Source organism: Myodes glareolus, chromosome 10 (assembly GCF_982192425.1).
Source record: "Myodes glareolus chromosome 10, mMyoGla1.1, whole genome shotgun sequence".
Taxonomy (NCBI): Eukaryota; Metazoa; Chordata; class Mammalia; order Rodentia; family Cricetidae; genus Myodes; species Myodes glareolus.
Genome location: NC_142035.1, coordinates 23360557 through 23377487, shown reverse-complemented (window position 1 = coordinate 23377487; position 16931 = coordinate 23360557). Strand labels below are relative to the sequence as shown.

The window sequence follows — 16931 nt, the reverse complement described above, 5'->3', positions numbered from 1 at the left end:
AGTGGGTTGGTTGTTAGGCCAGTGCAGAACATAAAATACAGGGCAGTCTGGCCCCAGTCAGTTGTGGCTTTTTAAATCTGCTACCTGGACCCTCCTTAAATCCCCAGTGATGTCCCAGGCTTGCTCCCTGGTGTGCCTTTACCTGATAGCGAACAAATGTATCAAGACTTTCTGAGTCCCAAGCACTCGGCTGGCACTGGGACAATGGCAAATGCAACATGATTCCTGTCCTCACAGACTCTGCCGTTACTAGAAGCAACAACTTAACATCTACAGCCACAATATAATGTAATAAGTGCTCCAGAAAATTCTGCATCCTATATCTGCTCAGAGACTTCTTTTCTTTTGAGTCAGGGTTTCACTGTCTAGACTGGGCTGGCCTGGAACTTTTGATCCTCCTGCCTCCGCCTCCCAAGTCCTGGATTTACAGGATACCTGGGTATTGAGCCACTTCTTACACACGTGTGACAAAGGGGCATTGACTATGTTCATGTTCTTCTGCTGTGGTGTTGAAGAGTTCTGACGCACTCAGTCCGTCATCGTTGGTTAAGAAATCATTATGACCCCCTCCCCTTCTATGTGAGGCACTGTGCCAGCCCTAAGGATACAGGCAACTCTCCTACCCTCATGCTGTTCAGAATCTGGCGAGAAAAACCCAGAGTAAACCAGAAAGCAGATGTATACATTTCGGGTAGTGAGAACCGCTAGAAGGAAACAGAGGCAAGTGTGCTGGGATCACGTCACTTTAGATGAGGTCATCGGTGAGGCTCTCTCCGAAGGGCATCAACAGGAATGAAGTGAAGGGACAAAATACATGAAGACAGAGGGCTACAAGCAAAGCAGACAGCAGAGGCAGTCTCTAGAGCAGGAATGGCTACCACAGTCAGAGAGCATCAGGACCCCACGGCGGCTGGACACGTGGGCAGGGGCTAGACCACGTGGAGCATTGTAGACTGAGTTGTGGAGGGGTTAGGATTTTATTGCAGTTATGATGCTGATGAGGAAACTTGGGTTCATGTTGAGTTCATCCCCTGATCCCCTGCCTGGGGTCCTCGCTTGGTAGAATGAGGACTTACAAGTGTCTCCCGCCTCCAGGGTTTTAAGTGTTTCTTGAACTCAGGTGTTTCTCCTTGGGAGTGAACGAATGACTGAATCAGTCAGTCAATCAAATTCCTTCTGAGGGCATGCAGAGTGAAGGTTCCAGAATCTAAGTTGAGAATGTGCACGGCCATTTAGACGGGAGTTGGTGGGCAAGTGACTTCGCAGAGTGTTCAGTGACCATAACACACATGTGCGTGTATGTGTATGCGTGTGTGCCTTCTCTCTGCCCAGGTGGATGAAGAAGCCCCGATGCGGTGTCCCCGATCATCCCCACTTGAGCAGGAGGCGGAGAAACAAGCGCTATGCCCTGACCGGACAGAAGTGGAGACAGAAACACATCACCTACAGGTGCTGTGGCCCCCTTGCTTCCTCCCTGGTTTTGACCCCCATGCTCATTCTGTTTTTCCTGCCCAAGTTTCTGAGGTTCATATGGTAGGTATGTCAGTGGGGAGTGTCAGGACAAGACCAAGCGTGTGGACATCAGGACCAGAGGCTGAGAGCCTGTGACCCTGTCTTCCTTGTGGTCTCCACAGGTGACTCTGGCTTCAGGTTTTCTGGTTTGCCTGGTCCTTTGTTGAGATGCCTGCAGCTGATAGCACTGAACATGGGGTAGGAATTGTTTAGTAGGACTCTGCTGTGTAAAGACCCAAGGCAGGGCTCTCTGTTCATGCTTAAACGCTACCCTGCCTCTGCTGGATTCCTGGCTTCAGCCGGACAGACTTCACCCAAGACGCTCAATGCAGAGTCTCTGCTGTTTCTTAAGGACGGTAAGGGATGAGGACACGGCTCACAACGGTGTCATCCCGTGACTGTGAAAGTCAGGGCACAGCAGATCCTCTCTCCAAGCCCCACAGTGGCTGAAACAAGGATAATGAGACCCAGTACAGCAGGGTCAGACACCAGGGTTCACAGATGCTTGGACAAGGACCAGGCTAAGAAAGGCTCCAATGGGCTCTGCTTGGCACCTCTCAAAACTGTGATTCCATCTCAGATCAATTCCCGAAGTACAGTGTAAGAACCTAAGACAGAGATTACTGGGTTAAAGTAAGGGCTTTCCTTATTGACAAGATGTAGATATCAGAACAGGATTTTTTTTTTTCAAAAAGAGAAGGAAACTTTAGAGGAATCCAGGTTAGGAGACTCTTGGGTCTTTCAAAGATGAGGAATGGGTCAAGAGGAGGGAGAATCATTTCTAGCCCAACTTTGACCTTACTTACCTCCCATTCCCCAACCCCTCTAGACTTTGGCTTCCTTCCCAGGGAGTGGGTAAGATGATCCATGCCCTGGGCATTCGTGGGGCAGAACACGCATAAGTAGTAGTGTTCCATTGTGGAGAACCGTGCACCACAGATACAGTTATCTTAAAGAGCTAACTCAGGCACTGGATTAAGTTATGTGTTGACCTACACCAGCTGCTGATAGACCAGCCATAGCTAGTTCTTTTCCACCTTAAAGCCTCTGTACTATCTGAGTAGGCGTGTGACCTTTACAAATGTATCTGTTTTATGTATTGGGAGAGAAAGAGTTGAATTAAAGGAGTCTGCCTATCAATATTTTACTACACATTGGATGGAATCCCTTATGCAACACAAACCTTGTCAGGAATAAAAACTCTGATGAAAACAAAGCTATTCTGATGGGGGCACTGGTGCACTTCCTAGTCAGTCTGTCCTTCAGCCCCCAGGGCATCTCAATAGAATTCTAGGGCTCAAAATGTAAAGACCACTGAACCATGCTGTCTCTGACATTCTTTCAGCTCCACTGGTCTCTGATTCTGTATTTCTTTCTAATGATCCTTCTCTCTTTCTCACCAGCATTCACAACTATACCCCAAAGGTGGGTGAGCTGGACACACGGAAAGCCATTCGGCAGGCGTTCGATGTGTGGCAGAAGGTAACCCCTCTGACTTTTGAAGAGGTGCCATACCATGAGATCAAAAGTGACCGGAAGGAGGCGGACATCATGATCTTCTTCGCTTCTGGTTTCCATGGTGACAGCTCCCCGTTTGATGGGGAAGGGGGATTTCTCGCCCATGCCTACTTTCCCGGCCCAGGGATCGGAGGAGACACTCACTTCGATTCAGATGAGCCCTGGACACTAGGAAATGCCAACCATGATGGTAAGGGCATGAAAGGATGGGTGGAGGAGTCAGGGCTGAGCTGTTCAATTTCAGAGAAAGATGTAGCAAGGATGCATTTGGAGGCCCCACTGATGACCTGCTTTCCAGAGCTTCTTATCTGAGAACTAAGGACTTGAGTGAGAACTGTAATCTCTGTTAATATTCAACACCTGGTCCTGATCCCCCAGGACCAGGGCTATAAAAGAGGGTGAAACCACCTAGAAGTCGGTCTAATTGGGCTGAGCCAGGATTGCACCATGAATAAGGAAACGATGTGTCAGAGGCTGAAGAAAGAGGTTAGAGGGCTTTAAAGTAGAACTGGAGATCTGAGGGGTTCTGGTCCCAAAGTTGCTCTAAGCTGTGACCTAGCCTCTCTAGCATCCTCAGATAACTGGCCCTGCGCCGCTGGGACTCTGCGGATCCCCGCAGAGCCACAGTCAATACGGCAGTGATAGCCACTCATCTTTAAAGAGTTCATCTGCATGAACTAAGACACTTGCTTAGCAAATGGGAATGGACACAATGTTGTGCCCACTGAAAATTATTTTATATTATATTCATTTCATTGTATGTGTGTACATTGTACGTTGTGCTGGTGCACACATGCCACAGCTCTCACGTGAAGGTCAGAGGACAACTTGGAGAGGTCAGATTTCTCCTTCCGTTATGTAGGCCTCAGGAATCAAACTCAGGTGACTATGTCTTTACCTAGGGCCATCTCACTGGCCCAATAATCTCTTACATTTGTATAGTTATTTGTGGGGAGAATGTGTACTATGGAGAGTTCAGAGGACAACTTGTGGGAGTCCTTTCACTCCTTCCCAGGTAGAGCCTAAGGCTTGAACCTGGGCCATGGGGCTTGGTAGCAAGTATCTCTATCCACTGAACCATCACACCGACTGTTATGTCCATTTTTAAGATGAAGAGCTCGGGGCTCAAAGGGTATAACTGGTAGGCGGCAGTGCTGGAGCTCAAACCCTAGTTCAACAACACCCTTTGAAAGGGCTAAGGGTGTAGCTCAATTGGTAGGGTCTTTGCCTAGCATTCATAAAGCCCCAGATTCAATCCCCAGCATAAGCAAGGAGTGGTAGGTACATATCTGTAATCCCAGAATACAGGAAGTGGGGACGGGGGACAAATTAAGTAATCTCTAAGGTCTCTGTCAATGCTGGTATGGCATGGTACAAAGTCCTGCAAAGACCAAGGGATATGTGGACATTTAATTAAGGGAGTAGGCAGAGTCTGCCCTCTGAAACCCAGTCAGGTGTCTACCATAAGGCAGGCTCTATTGATGGCTGCAGCACAGGTACCAAGAAAATGCAACAAGAGTCAGGAGAAAGGAGGGACAGAGGATTCAGCCTGTAGATTATAACAGACAGTAGTTAATGGAGGTTAAGGCTCTAAGGCCCATACAAGTGCCTCCCACACATCGTGCCATAAGTAGGTAAGACAGATAGGCAAACAGAAGCATAGAGAACCATTACTGAGTAATTGAACAAAGCTTTGAATTTGGTATTATAACCCTGGAGCCCACACCCTCAGCCAGGTGATGCTGAGCTTCCGTGGTTCTCACACTACCGGGCCCATGAAAATCACCTAAAAACTTAAGAAAGCAGAGTCCAGTCTTGAGAGACATCCTTGAAGTTTCCCTACCCAGCCTGGTCATAAGAACCACCAAGGGTCTTTTTAGAAACATGGATTCCTAGGCTGGAGAGATGGCTCAGCGGTTCAGAACACTGGTTGCTCTTCCAGAGGACCTGGATTCAATTCCCAGCACCCACATGGCGGCTAACAACTGTCTATAACTCCAGTTCTAGTGAATCTGACACCTATACACTAATGCACATAAAATAAAGTCAAATAAATCATAAAAAATTCCCAAAAAGAAAGACAGACAGAGAGAGGGAGAGAGAGATTCCTGTCCCTAGAGATCCTGATTCTTTTTTTTTTAATATTTATTTATTTATTTATTTATTATGTATACAATATTCTGTCTGTGTGTATGCCTGCTGGCCAGAAGAGGGCACCAGACCTCATTACAGATGATTGTGAGCCACCATGTGGTTGCTGGGAATTGAACTCAGGACCTTTGGAAAAGCAGGAAATGCTCTTAACCTCTGAGCCATCTCTCCAGCCCCCGAGATCCTGATTCTTAAGTAGGATCAAGTTGGGAAAACAGAGGACATCTGTTCCTGCCTTGGTGCCAATTGTGGGTACAGGCAGGCTCTTCGTGGTGCCTTCCCTCAGAAGCCATGTCTGGCGTAGCACATGGGCTGCTCCCTTGCGGACACTCCAGACCACCGTGTGAGTCAGGGCTCGCTCCTCTCAGCATCAGTCCAACACTGATTCAGAAGATGCTTTGGCCAAGGTGCAGTCAGGGTGATATGAGACTGCTCAGTTTCTTCGTCCTCTTCCCTCTTCAGATTTTTGTGCTGTTTCCTGCAAAGCTCTGTTTCCTCGGGCTTGGCGTCATCTCTCCGACATCCTGGATAACTTTCCTACCCCTTTGTGTACCTTTTCGTTATCTTATTCTTGTTTTTGGACCGGTGTCAACAAACAACCGTGACAACTGATAAGACGTCAGGGAAACCATCTATCATTTTCAGCCCTGTTGTGTGCCAGGCACCGTTAGCTGCAAGGGTTTTAGTTTTAGTTCTGGTAAACACAACTGAACTTTCTAAGGGCTCTTTTCCCATGGAGGGGCTAGGAAGAAACACCTCTACCTCCTTTCTGCCAGGCCCCAGGGTCTCAGCCTCCAGTCCTAAGAACTGGTGTGAGGGGTGTGTAGGAAGGGCTAGAGCCCATGAAGGACAGCATTGCAGCTTCTCCTGACTGACCATCGCATCTTTAACAAACAACCTCCAGCTCTGATAGGAATTCCCAGAGAGCTAATGCCTGCTCTGGACAGGCGTCAGAACGTTGCTCCGTAAAACCAGAGGTGAACAGAGAAATACAGCGATAGATTCCTGGCTGGGGGCATGGGGGTGAGCTGGTGAGCACCTCCCCAAGACAGGTTTCAGAGAGAGGAAAGGAACCACAATTTATTGAGCACCTGGATAATGGTGGCATTGATTTCCACAGAGACTCAATAAGGGCAAGAGCAGGCTCTCCTGGGAACTCTGGTCTGATTGTTGGCTTTCTTCTTTCATTATGGTACATTTTCAAACTCCCTAAAAGAGGGAGACCAAGGAGGATCCCAAATGACAGTGCTCTGCTCCAGTGATAACACTGTTGTTCCTCCTGTGCCTACCCCTTCCACTTTTATTTCGGGACTGAAGTTTTATTTTGTCTTTATTTTATGTGTATGGGTGTTTTGCCTACATCTGAGTGTACCACAAGCAGTGCCCTTGGTGGCCAGAAGAGGATGTCAAATCTTCTGGAACCAGAGTCACAGATGGTTGTGGACTGCCATGTGGGTGTTAGAAAATGAACCCTGGTCCTCTATAAGAGCAACAAGTGCTTTTGACCACTGAGTTATCACTCCAGCCCCACGGCTGATGTATTTTAAAGAAAGAAAAGCCCAGGTATAATACCATTTTATATATGACTACTTTAGGGTGCCACTCTAACAAAGACCAAATTTTTAATATAACCACAAAATCAGTATCAAACTCAACAAAGTTAACAAGTTTTTAGAATCTAATGCCCGGAGCACTGGTAAAGTGCTTGCCGTGCAAGCATGAAGACCTGAGTTCGATTCCCAGAACCTGTGAAAAAGCCAGGTGTGGTATCATATGCTTATAATCCCAGCACTGGAGAGGCAGGGACAGGGGAATGCCTGGGGCTTGCTGGCTAAGCAGCCTAGTCTGAGAGACCCTGTCCCAAAACACAAGATACAACAATGCTCAGGATTGACTTCTGGCTTCCACATACCCATGCACGCTTGTAGGCACACATATAAACACACACACACACATAAATACCCACGCACGCTTGTAGGCACACACATACACACATACATACCCACACACTTGTAGGTACACATACACACATACCCACACACACTTGTAGACACAGATACAAACATACACACACACATACCCACGCATGCTTGTAGGCACACATACACACACACACACACACACACACTTGTAGACACACATACACACACACACTTGTAGACACACACACACACTTGTAGGCACACATACACACACACTTGTAGGCACACATGCAAACACACACACACCTGTAGGCACACATGCAAACATACACACACACACCTGTAGACACACATGCAAACATACACACACACACACACACTCATGGTATCTTATGATAGCGCCCCCCAATCACCTCAAAAGTGTCTTTTACAGTTGTTGTGTTGCAATTTAAAAATACCCCCCGCCCCCACATTTCCCTGTCTTGTATGGAAGAAGCTGTCCTGAGTGCAGGCATTTGACTTGATGTGACTCGGGCTCACCTTTAACCCGTCTCCCTCCTCATGGTTCCTGAGTATTACAGAGTAGAGCAGGCCTAACTAGGCTTAGGTTCACTTTTGGGCGGGATCGTTCCTTGGTAGTAGTGATACGTTCTGTTCAGTACGTCAGGAAACACGTATGATTCGAGTTGTACTGTTTAAAAGTAGAAAGTGAGAGAGAGCAAGAAAGGAGAGAGAGAGAGAGAGAGAGAGAGAGAGAGAGAGAGAGAGAGAGAGAGAAAGAAAGAAAAGGAATTAGTCTATATCTGAACCCAAACTTTCTGAATCACAATCCTCACTGCCCCAGCGTTGAAAAGATTTCTTAGATTCATGCCCATAGTTCTAGTACTTGGGGACAGAGCACCATGGGATACAGAGACCCTGTCTGGGGGGTGGAGTGGGGAAGGTGAGACAGGGAAGGTGGCTCAGTGGGCCAAGAGCTTACAGTGCAAGCATGAGGACCTGAGTTTGACCCCCAGCTGTGGCAATGTGCGTCTGTAACCCCAAGCTAGGGGACAGAATCACGCAGATACTATGGGCTCACTGATCAGCTGGTCTAACCAAAGCAGCGAGCACCGGGTTTACTGAGAGATACTGTTCCAAAATAAATAAATGGAAGTGTAGAGCAACCGAGAATTCTTGACAGAAACCGTCTCTGGTTTCTACATGCATGACCCACAGGTAAGCATGCCTGTGCACATGCATACAACACACCCACCACCCTCCAGAGTGCCACTGAACTGTGCATGCGGCTCTCATTCCCTACTCCACTGAAGTGTACAAAGGAGCAAGCTTGCCCACCACACCTCAAAGCTATTTTCATTAAACTTTCTCTGTCCCCACGTCGTTCAAATGAGTCAGCCAGTGAAGTCAGCTCTTCCAGGAGGGGACCCAGCCCTTGGCGTTCCTTCCTAGAGGAAGGTGACAAGTCAGAGAGCGCCTTCGTGACCACACCCTGCGTCACAGGACAGCGCCTTTCCACACTTAGCTCACAACTCATCCCCGGTAGGGGAGGCAGGGATTATAATCTCCAGTTTACAGATGACGGAAGTGAAGCTCTGCTGGGGGGAACTGAGAAAGTCACACAGTTGGAAGGCGGCAGAGCCAGATGTGAAAGCGAGATGCCCCACAGGGGTCTGCAACGGGTGGTCCAGGAACAGTACTTGGCAACCTACAGTCCTTTTGGCATTGTCCCCTCTTGGGTCCTGTCACCTTACTGTGTCCATCTCAGGAACTTTCAGCCATTTTTCTGAGGCTACTGCCCCCAAGAACCTAAGTCTTGGGGCAGAATACATACCCGTGGCTGTAATTAATGAAGGTTGGAGAGTGGCCAGTACCTAAAGCTGCCTGAGATTAAAATGCTGGCAGAGAGGAGAAGGCAGCATTCTCAGCCAGCTGGGAGAGCCAGGCTGGTTTCTGGGAGATGATCACTGGGGTGAACTTTAATGGAAGGTGGAGGGGACACCGCTGAGGAGAACTGCCTCGGGTGGGTGCTACTGGAGTCAGGAAGATGGGGCTCCCCAACAAAGTAGGGTCCAGCAGAGAAGCCAAGCAGCCTGCCATGCTCCGAGGTCCAGAGAACTCAGAACACACACGCTTGGTGACATTGGTCCTCTCAGAGCTCAACATGGCAATGGTAATGAGTAATGACCCGTCTGTGCCAGGACCTGGGGTGGCACTTTGTTTACCTTGACTCATTAGTCCTTGTCCCTGTTCTTAGGAGGAAGGCAGCCATTATTCGCTTTGCTGCAGAGAAAGTGCTCTTCAAAGGCCACACCCCTAGGACATGGCAGAGCTACAGAAACCACATTCTAATCACTCTGCTCGCTGCTTCCCTCCCTTTGGGGAGTGAAGACCCCAAGAGCCTCCTCTCCACGAGGCACTAGGTTCTTCTCCATAGCTGACCCTGTTCCCATCCCTCTGTGTCCCCTCATAAGCTCAGGGTGGCTGCCCTTCCCACCTCCCCCCCCCCCCCGCAAAGCTCCCCTGGTTCTGTGTAGTAGGAGGCTGGCTTCTTGACTCTCCTCTTCCTTTTGGTCCTGGGAAGAAACCTACAGGCCTCTTTCCTTCAAGGGATTTCACCGTTCACAGTATGGGCGCAAAGGAATGACAATGACTGAGCGTACCATTGGCTTCCTGGCTCCCTGCTGAGGTCCCCATGGATGGTCCCATGGAGAGACCTGGTCAGGAGAGAGCCCTGAACAGCGTGTCCAGGTGGAGCAGCAGGCTGGGAGCAGAGCCAGGCCAGGCCGCAGGGAGCTGAGCTGCCTTCTGCCAGCTCCAGCAGCCACCTTTGTTTGGAATGAAGCTAAAAGATGAGCTCACTGCTTCCCTGCTGCTAGAGGGACCAGGACCTGAGGAAGGAGCTGGGGGCAACCTGGCTTTCTCCTGTCGGCCTGCCTTTCTCAGCAGAAGGCCAGCCCAGGCTTTTGGCCAACCTTGCAGTGATCTTGCCCATCCCCCACTCCTCTCCACTGTTCAAAGGTGGCATCATGGATGGCACTGTTGGTGTCAATGGAGAAGTCACTCTGAGTCTGGCTTGTAGAATCCTTCTCTTTTCCCAAGCCCTTACTCAAAAGGCCAGACAGCTCCCATCCTCATCTGCCTCTCCCGGGGCCTTGGTAGGCTGCGGGAGGGCAATTCTGCCAGGGATATTAGATCCAGAGTGGGCAGCAAAGTTCTTGACTCCTGGAGGCCTCCCTGGACTTCAGGGCAGCAGAGAGGGACTGAGACGTGCCTAGAACTAGGAGATAAGAGGCATGCGCACCTGCACGGCCTGGAACTGAAACCCAGCGAAGGACGTCAGGATTGAACACACATACGCCTCTCTAGTTGCTGGTAAAAGAAGTCCTTTATTGAACAGCACCACAGAGGTTTTATACCTAACCCAGCCAGGTGGGCCAACAGGTGTTTATACCTAACCCAGCCAGGTGGGTCAACAGGTGAAGACCTCATCGCCTGATCCTCAGTCAAGGCCAGGGTTGGTAAACAACTTTGACACAGCTCTCAGAAGCAAAATCAAAAGGTCACTAGTCCTGGAGGCCAGGACTCGAAACGGTCCCAGCAGAGGCAGATCTCAGGGGTGAACAAATCTCAGAGATATAAGCAGGAATTTATAACTGAGCAGAGAGGAGCCAAATATAATGCCCTGCCCAACTCCTTGGCCAATTTCTTTCCCAATACTATGGTTACTTAATGCCTACAAATTCAGGTCTTGACCTACCTAAGGATTAAGATGGAAACCGAAGGGATCCAGCTTTAAGAGAATCTGGTTGCTGAAACCCAACCTTTCTGGCTAATGGACTCATTCTGGTCCAGCTCATGTGTTTTATGCCATAGCAACAGAGCAACCATCCCTGGCTATGCCATGCATTTTACACGCTTTAGTTACTCAGTCCTCGCCCAACCAGTGAGTTAGGTCCAGCTTCTCCATTCTACAAACAAGAATGCTGAGTTTGAAGTGCTGGCCTGAGTTCACAAAGCTTGTTGGTATGGAACTGGAAGTGAAGGTGATCTGTCCCATCACAGGGTGCTCAAAGCCACCACACCTTGCTGCCCCCCACTTTCATGTTCAGGATCCTCCGTCCCTCTTCCAGCACCAGGCTCCCACCTGTTCTCGACTCCGCACCTTGACTTTGGCCAGTAGCTCTAGGACTAGGGTCCTGCTGCCCCACACCGAGCCCTGGGCACATCAGGCCTCCTGAAGATGACTCTACCCACCAGTCACCCAAGGATTTCCTCTTCTTGTCTTGCCGTGGCTTTCCTGATTCTGCCAACCAGCGCTCCAGTACCTGTACCCCACCTTCTGAACTGACCTATTGATCTACCTGCCTCAGGTCTCCTTTGCTTCTAATCCTCTCTCCAGTGGTAACCAGAGTGACTTCACCGTGCCCCATCTCCTCTCCCGTTATCCCTCCCCCCTCACCGCTCCCCCCCATGGTCAAGAAACTGATCCAAATTCCTTTGTAGGGCATCACAGAGCCCTCCTTGCCAGCCTGGCTGACCTCATCTCTCCCTGGCCCTCCCTTTGTGCTTTGTTCTAGAGCCAAGTGAAATGAACTGCTTGTCCCTGGACCTGGTTTATGGCACTAACTCTTCCAGGAAGGCCACTCCACCCTCTTCCTCCCTAGCCCTAATCCATCCTGCAGACCTGTGTCTCACCTGTCAAGACGCAGCTTCACCCTTACGGTGTCCTCCCTGAGCGTCTTCCTCCAACCCAATCGGGACTTAGCAGCACAGACATGTAGTCCCAGATACTTGGAGGCTGAGGCAGGAGAGTTGCAAGTTCAAGGCCTCAAAATGAAAATAAAAAGAGGTGTGGGGGACATTGCCCAGTGGTTTATGCAAGGCCCAAAGGTTTCTTTAGAAGAAAGTTCTCAATCTTCACACGCGTTTGTTGTTAGAGCACCCGAGTGCTGAGATACTGTGTAGCCTTTGTAATTTCCGCTTGTACCCCTCTGTCCCAAGAGGTACACAGGCAAAGATTGTATTTGATTTCTCTATGTTCCCAGTGTCCAAATGAAGGGCAGGGGCAGGGGATATGCTAAGTGTTGGCATACTAAGTAACAGACCGACTAGTACTAAGTGGGCGCCCTGGGCACTTCCTATGTTCCTCTCTCCAGGCAACGACCTCTTCCTGGTGGCTGTGCATGAGCTGGGCCACGCGCTGGGACTGGAGCACTCCAATGACCCCAGTGCCATCATGGCGCCCTTCTACCAATACATGGAGACGCACAACTTCAAGCTGCCCCAGGATGACCTCCAGGGTATCCAGAAGATTTACGGTGTGTGTAGTGGGAAAGCGGGGGCAGTTGTTAACACTAGCATGTTGTGGCAGGTATGGGGTCAGGAGCTTTGCCATTATCAGCGTGCTGTGGTATCTCTGTGCTGACTTCAATGAAGTCCCCCTAGCACACTGGGAAACCTAGGGGAGGGGGTTCAGCCGAGACCTGGAAGGGCAAAGTGAGGGGAGGCCTACTCACTCCCTCTTTTCTCCCCTTTTCCACCCACCTCCTGTCACCTCCCGTCCTCCACGACCACCTTTTACCAGATAGGGACTGGGCACACTCTGGGGTGCCTCTAACCTAGGAACCTCCCGTCCTCCATGACCTCCTTTTACCAGATGGGGGACCAGGCACACTCTGGGTGCCTCTAACCTAGGAAAGTCACACGGCTGCCTGAGTCATGCTGATAAGTGTTCTAACCAGAGCTGTGATCTTAGGGGAAATGAGACGCTAGCGTGTTGTCCTCAGAAGCTATGAAAGCCTGCCGTGTACAAGTCACGGGGACATGGAGGGTCTAGTCGGGTTAGTTGAAATGGGAGACCAGTTCAGTTGAGCAAATGCTGGCCAACATAGCACAGGAGTCGGGGGCTCCCTCTGGAGGAGGTACAGCAGCCAGGATGGCAGCCAGTGAAGCAGCAGGGGCAGGATTTTGGGTAGCCGTACTAGAAGTTCTGTCAAAGGTGGAATGGGCAGGATCTGCTGACAGATCAGATGTGGGAAGCTAACACCAAGACTTCTGACTTTGCTATGGGCGTGGTTCAGCTGGTAGAGTGCTCACCTAGCATACATGAAGCCCTACATTTGATCCGCAAACTACATGGACCAGGCATGGTAGCCTACACCTGTAATCCCAGCCTTCTAGAGTGTGTCAAGAGGATCAGAAGTTCAAATTCATCCCCTTTGCTACATAAGGTGTTTTAGGCCAGACAGTGGTACATGAGACCCTATCTTTTAAAAAATGGCGTGGGGGGCACTCTGGTCTTTGTAATTGTAGGATAATAGAATTTCTCAGTCTGCAGTCCACATACCAAGGCTGGGATAGCCACTTGGGGGCCTTAGTGTTCAATACATAGTTATTAGTTACAAATAGCTACTGAAATTGAAATGTGTAATAGTTAAACTGAAGTTTCAGTTCCTCGGCCAGTTAAGAACTGGTTCCTCATTTCAGGTCCTCAGTAGCCACATGTGCATGTGGCCAGAGGCAACCATTTGCCAGTGCAGGCATGGAACGTTTCTGTCACCACAGAATGTCAGAGGACAGCTCTGAGGGTCTTTAAAGCCAGGAACCCGGATGAGCCCTTAGAGCAGTGACTCTCAACTGGGTTGCCCTTGGGAAGCACCTTAGGATTCTTATTAAAAAAAAATACTGACATCCAGCCCTCACCCCAAAGATCTAAGTAAGCCCAGCTGGGAGTTCCCTGAAGATCAGGAGTTGTAGAACTCCCCTAGGTGACGCCCATCAGCTCCCCAAGTTGAGGGACATTACAAAGGGAAGGAAGAAAAGAGACCCTCAAGAGTACCCCATCTTTGGAGCAGGGTGCACCCCTCTAACAATGAAGGTTAGTAGAGCAGCCCCAAGGGACAAACTGAGAGTGCAGGGCCCTGGAAAAGGAGGAACAAGGTTCAAGGCAAATGTTTCCAGAATCTTGCTATCCAATGTGGGCGCCACCTGAGACCTTGAAGACATACTGTCTCTGGCTTCCCCCCAGGCCTCTGAGCCACAGCCTGCATCACCAAGATGATTCATTCAACCAACAAGGCTGGAGCTGATAACCGTTGGTTTCTGAACAGAGGTCACTGGTGATCTTGGCAAGTGGTTTGGGCAGAAAATGGCGCCGAAGCGCTATTGAAGTTGGCTGAGGACTGAAAGTGGTTAGAAATTAGAGTTCAGCCTATGTGGAGGAGGGCAGCAAAGGAGGGGGTGGGACAGTGGCCCTCAATTAGGACAGGCTTCTTCTAAAAATAGGAAAGACACCAGACTTGGGGATGGGAAGGTGAAGGTCCCTATTGAGTGGCTGCTTCCATCAATTTTCTCAAAGACTGGGGAGTTAAATCAGGGAGAGGGGACAGGAAGTCAGAAGAGACAGGCTTGACCCGGAACTGCCTATGTAGTGATGGGGCATGGGTAGATGACAGCAAGGAAGAGCTGGGCTCTCTCTAAGACGCAGCCCCTCTCTCCAGGACCCCCAGCTGAGCCCCTGGAGCCCACAAGGCCCCTTCCTACACTCCCGGTCCGCAGGATCCACTCACCGTCTGAGAGAAAACATGAGCGGCAGCCCAGGCCCCCTCGGCCACCTCTGGGGGACCGACCATCCACTCCAGGTGCCAAGCCCAACATCTGTGATGGCAACTTCAACACGGTGGCCCTCTTCCGGGGCGAGATGTTTGTGTTTAAGGTACGGCTGGTGGACCAGTGCCACCCAGGGTATCTCTTTCTCCACAATGGAGGTTCCTGCTCTGTCGTCAGGAGCGTGTCTAGTGGCCAGGACCCAGAGTCTCTTTCTGGTGCTGATAGGTTAGTAACTTAGTTCTACAGGGTGACAAGGAAAGACTGGTGAGCTGACAGCTTCCAAGGAGCCAATCAATGCTCACGAAAATGCTGGAGATGGTTTCTGGACTATGACCTTGACTAAGCCACCTTCTTTCTCCAGACCTCAGCTACCCAATCTGGGCAGTCATTCCTCTGACAGAGAAGGTGTGACGATTAATGGCTAGGAAGATGCAGAACAGGGCCTGGTCAGGGGTGACAGAGTCTACAGCTCCTGCCAGGGCAGGAGTAACCGGTGCTGGCCAGGCTACCTCACGTTCCCTGTCCTGAGCCTGTCATGCGAGACAAGGACTGTCTGTGCATGGTGCATGACAGGCTCAGTCCTTGAGGAAACAGACTCTGAGCTAGAATCTGGAGTGAGGGATTCTGGTTAAGGACCCTTAGAGCCAACAGCTGTGGGCAGCAGGAGCAGCAGGCCAGTCAGGACAGAGGAAGAAGCTGAGGAGACACGGACCTGGTGCCACAGTCCCTCATGGAAAGTTCTGGAGCTAGAATGGCCCATCTGAGCCATTTCATGTTGGATGCAAAATGAAGCTGAAGCCACTGCAAAAGAACTGAGAGCCTAAAGCTGCCTGCTGGAACACTTCCAGCCACTGGGAAACACCCTTCACCAAATGGGGCAATAGGTCTCCGTAACACTGGGTGGCCGAGGAAGGCTACCCCACTTCCCTTCTAAGGTCTCCCCCAGGAAGCTTTAAGCACTAAGTAAAAATCAGACCATGTAGGCTAGCCCAGTTCTGCCTGTCACTGAGGCCTTTGGTCTTCCTTAAGACTCTGTGCAGGACCTGTGTTCAGTTCCTGGTACCCACATGGTGGCTCATAACTGCCTCTAACTTCAGTTCCAGAGAATCCAATGCCCTCTTTCTGATGCCTGCAGGCTCGTGCACACATGTGATGTGCCCTACATACACTCAAGCACACACCCAAATACATAAATGAATTTTGGAAAATATCCTAGGTCTGTGCTATCTTCTGTGAGCCATATTCCTACTACAGCACGCGTATTTCTTCGAGCCTCCCAGGAAGGTGTTCACAGGCAAGTGTGGGTTTTATCCTCCCATTTACCACACTGGATCCCACAGACAGAGTCCCCGCCCAACTGCTATCAGCGACCTTCTGCTGCCCTCCCGTGGCCACTCCAGGCCTTGGCAGTTGCCTTTCTAGCCTTTCCACACCTCTCCCACACCCATCTGCCGGGTGTCTCGTAGTCCTTGGACAGCAGGAGGTTTAACTGAAGAGTTACATCCTGTCTTCTTTTGAGAGCTGGAAGTAGCAGATGGGCAGCCTCGATGGGAGACTGAGCCTGAGCCCCAGGCTTGGGGTTGGGTTGTTTGGCCTAAGCTCTGGGGATGAGATTACTGGATTCAGAGGTAAGACCTGTCATTCACCTTTCTTGTCTTCCTCCCCTCCCCGCCCCCAGGATCGCTGGTTCTGGCGCCTGCGTAATAACCGGGTGCAGGAGGGCTACCCCATGCAGATTGAGCAGTTCTGGAAGGGCCTGCCCGCCCGCATAGATGCAGCCTACGAAAGGGCTGATGGAAGATTTGTTTTCTTCAAAGGTAACAGGGCATTTCTGTGCCCTTTTGGAAGCTTCCTTTTTCCCATCTAAACCAGAAGAGGTGGGGTGGGAAGCATGGGAAGTAGATGCCCTCTACGGGCAGATGCTGACTTCTGCGTCAGATCCCCACAGGTAGGAAGTTTATCATCTGGGAAAGCCGGGTCAAGAAAGTGCCAGCATTGATGGGGTAAAAAATTCCACACACAGGAAGTACTGGGTAAGGCAAAGAAGACCGCCCACCCAGCACTTGAAGGTCATTCTCGCAGGTCTGTAGGCACCCAGACAGAGCAGGCCACACAGGGTAGAGATGAGCAGGAGGAAAGGGAGGCTAACACGCCCAGCCTAGGCTAGCCCACGTCTGAGTTGTTTTACAGTGGTAACCTTGACTTCGCCCCACCTAA

General features: G+C 50.3%; 1 protein-coding gene across 2 annotated transcripts in view; it reads left to right on the top strand.

Moving 5' to 3' along the window:
* Positions 1-16931, top strand: part of Mmp24 (matrix metallopeptidase 24) — a 44809-nt gene that overhangs the window by 21734 nt on the left and 6144 nt on the right. For both annotated transcript variants that reach the window (XM_085697165.2, XM_048431644.3), the window contains exons 3-7: positions 1333-1449; positions 2916-3220; positions 12263-12424; positions 14606-14820; positions 16393-16531. In XM_085697165.2, the coding sequence (XP_085553291.1) occupies positions 1333-1449; positions 2916-3220; positions 12263-12424; positions 14606-14820; positions 16393-16531 (938 nt within the window). The remainder of the gene's footprint in view (positions 1-1332; positions 1450-2915; positions 3221-12262; positions 12425-14605; positions 14821-16392; positions 16532-16931) is intronic.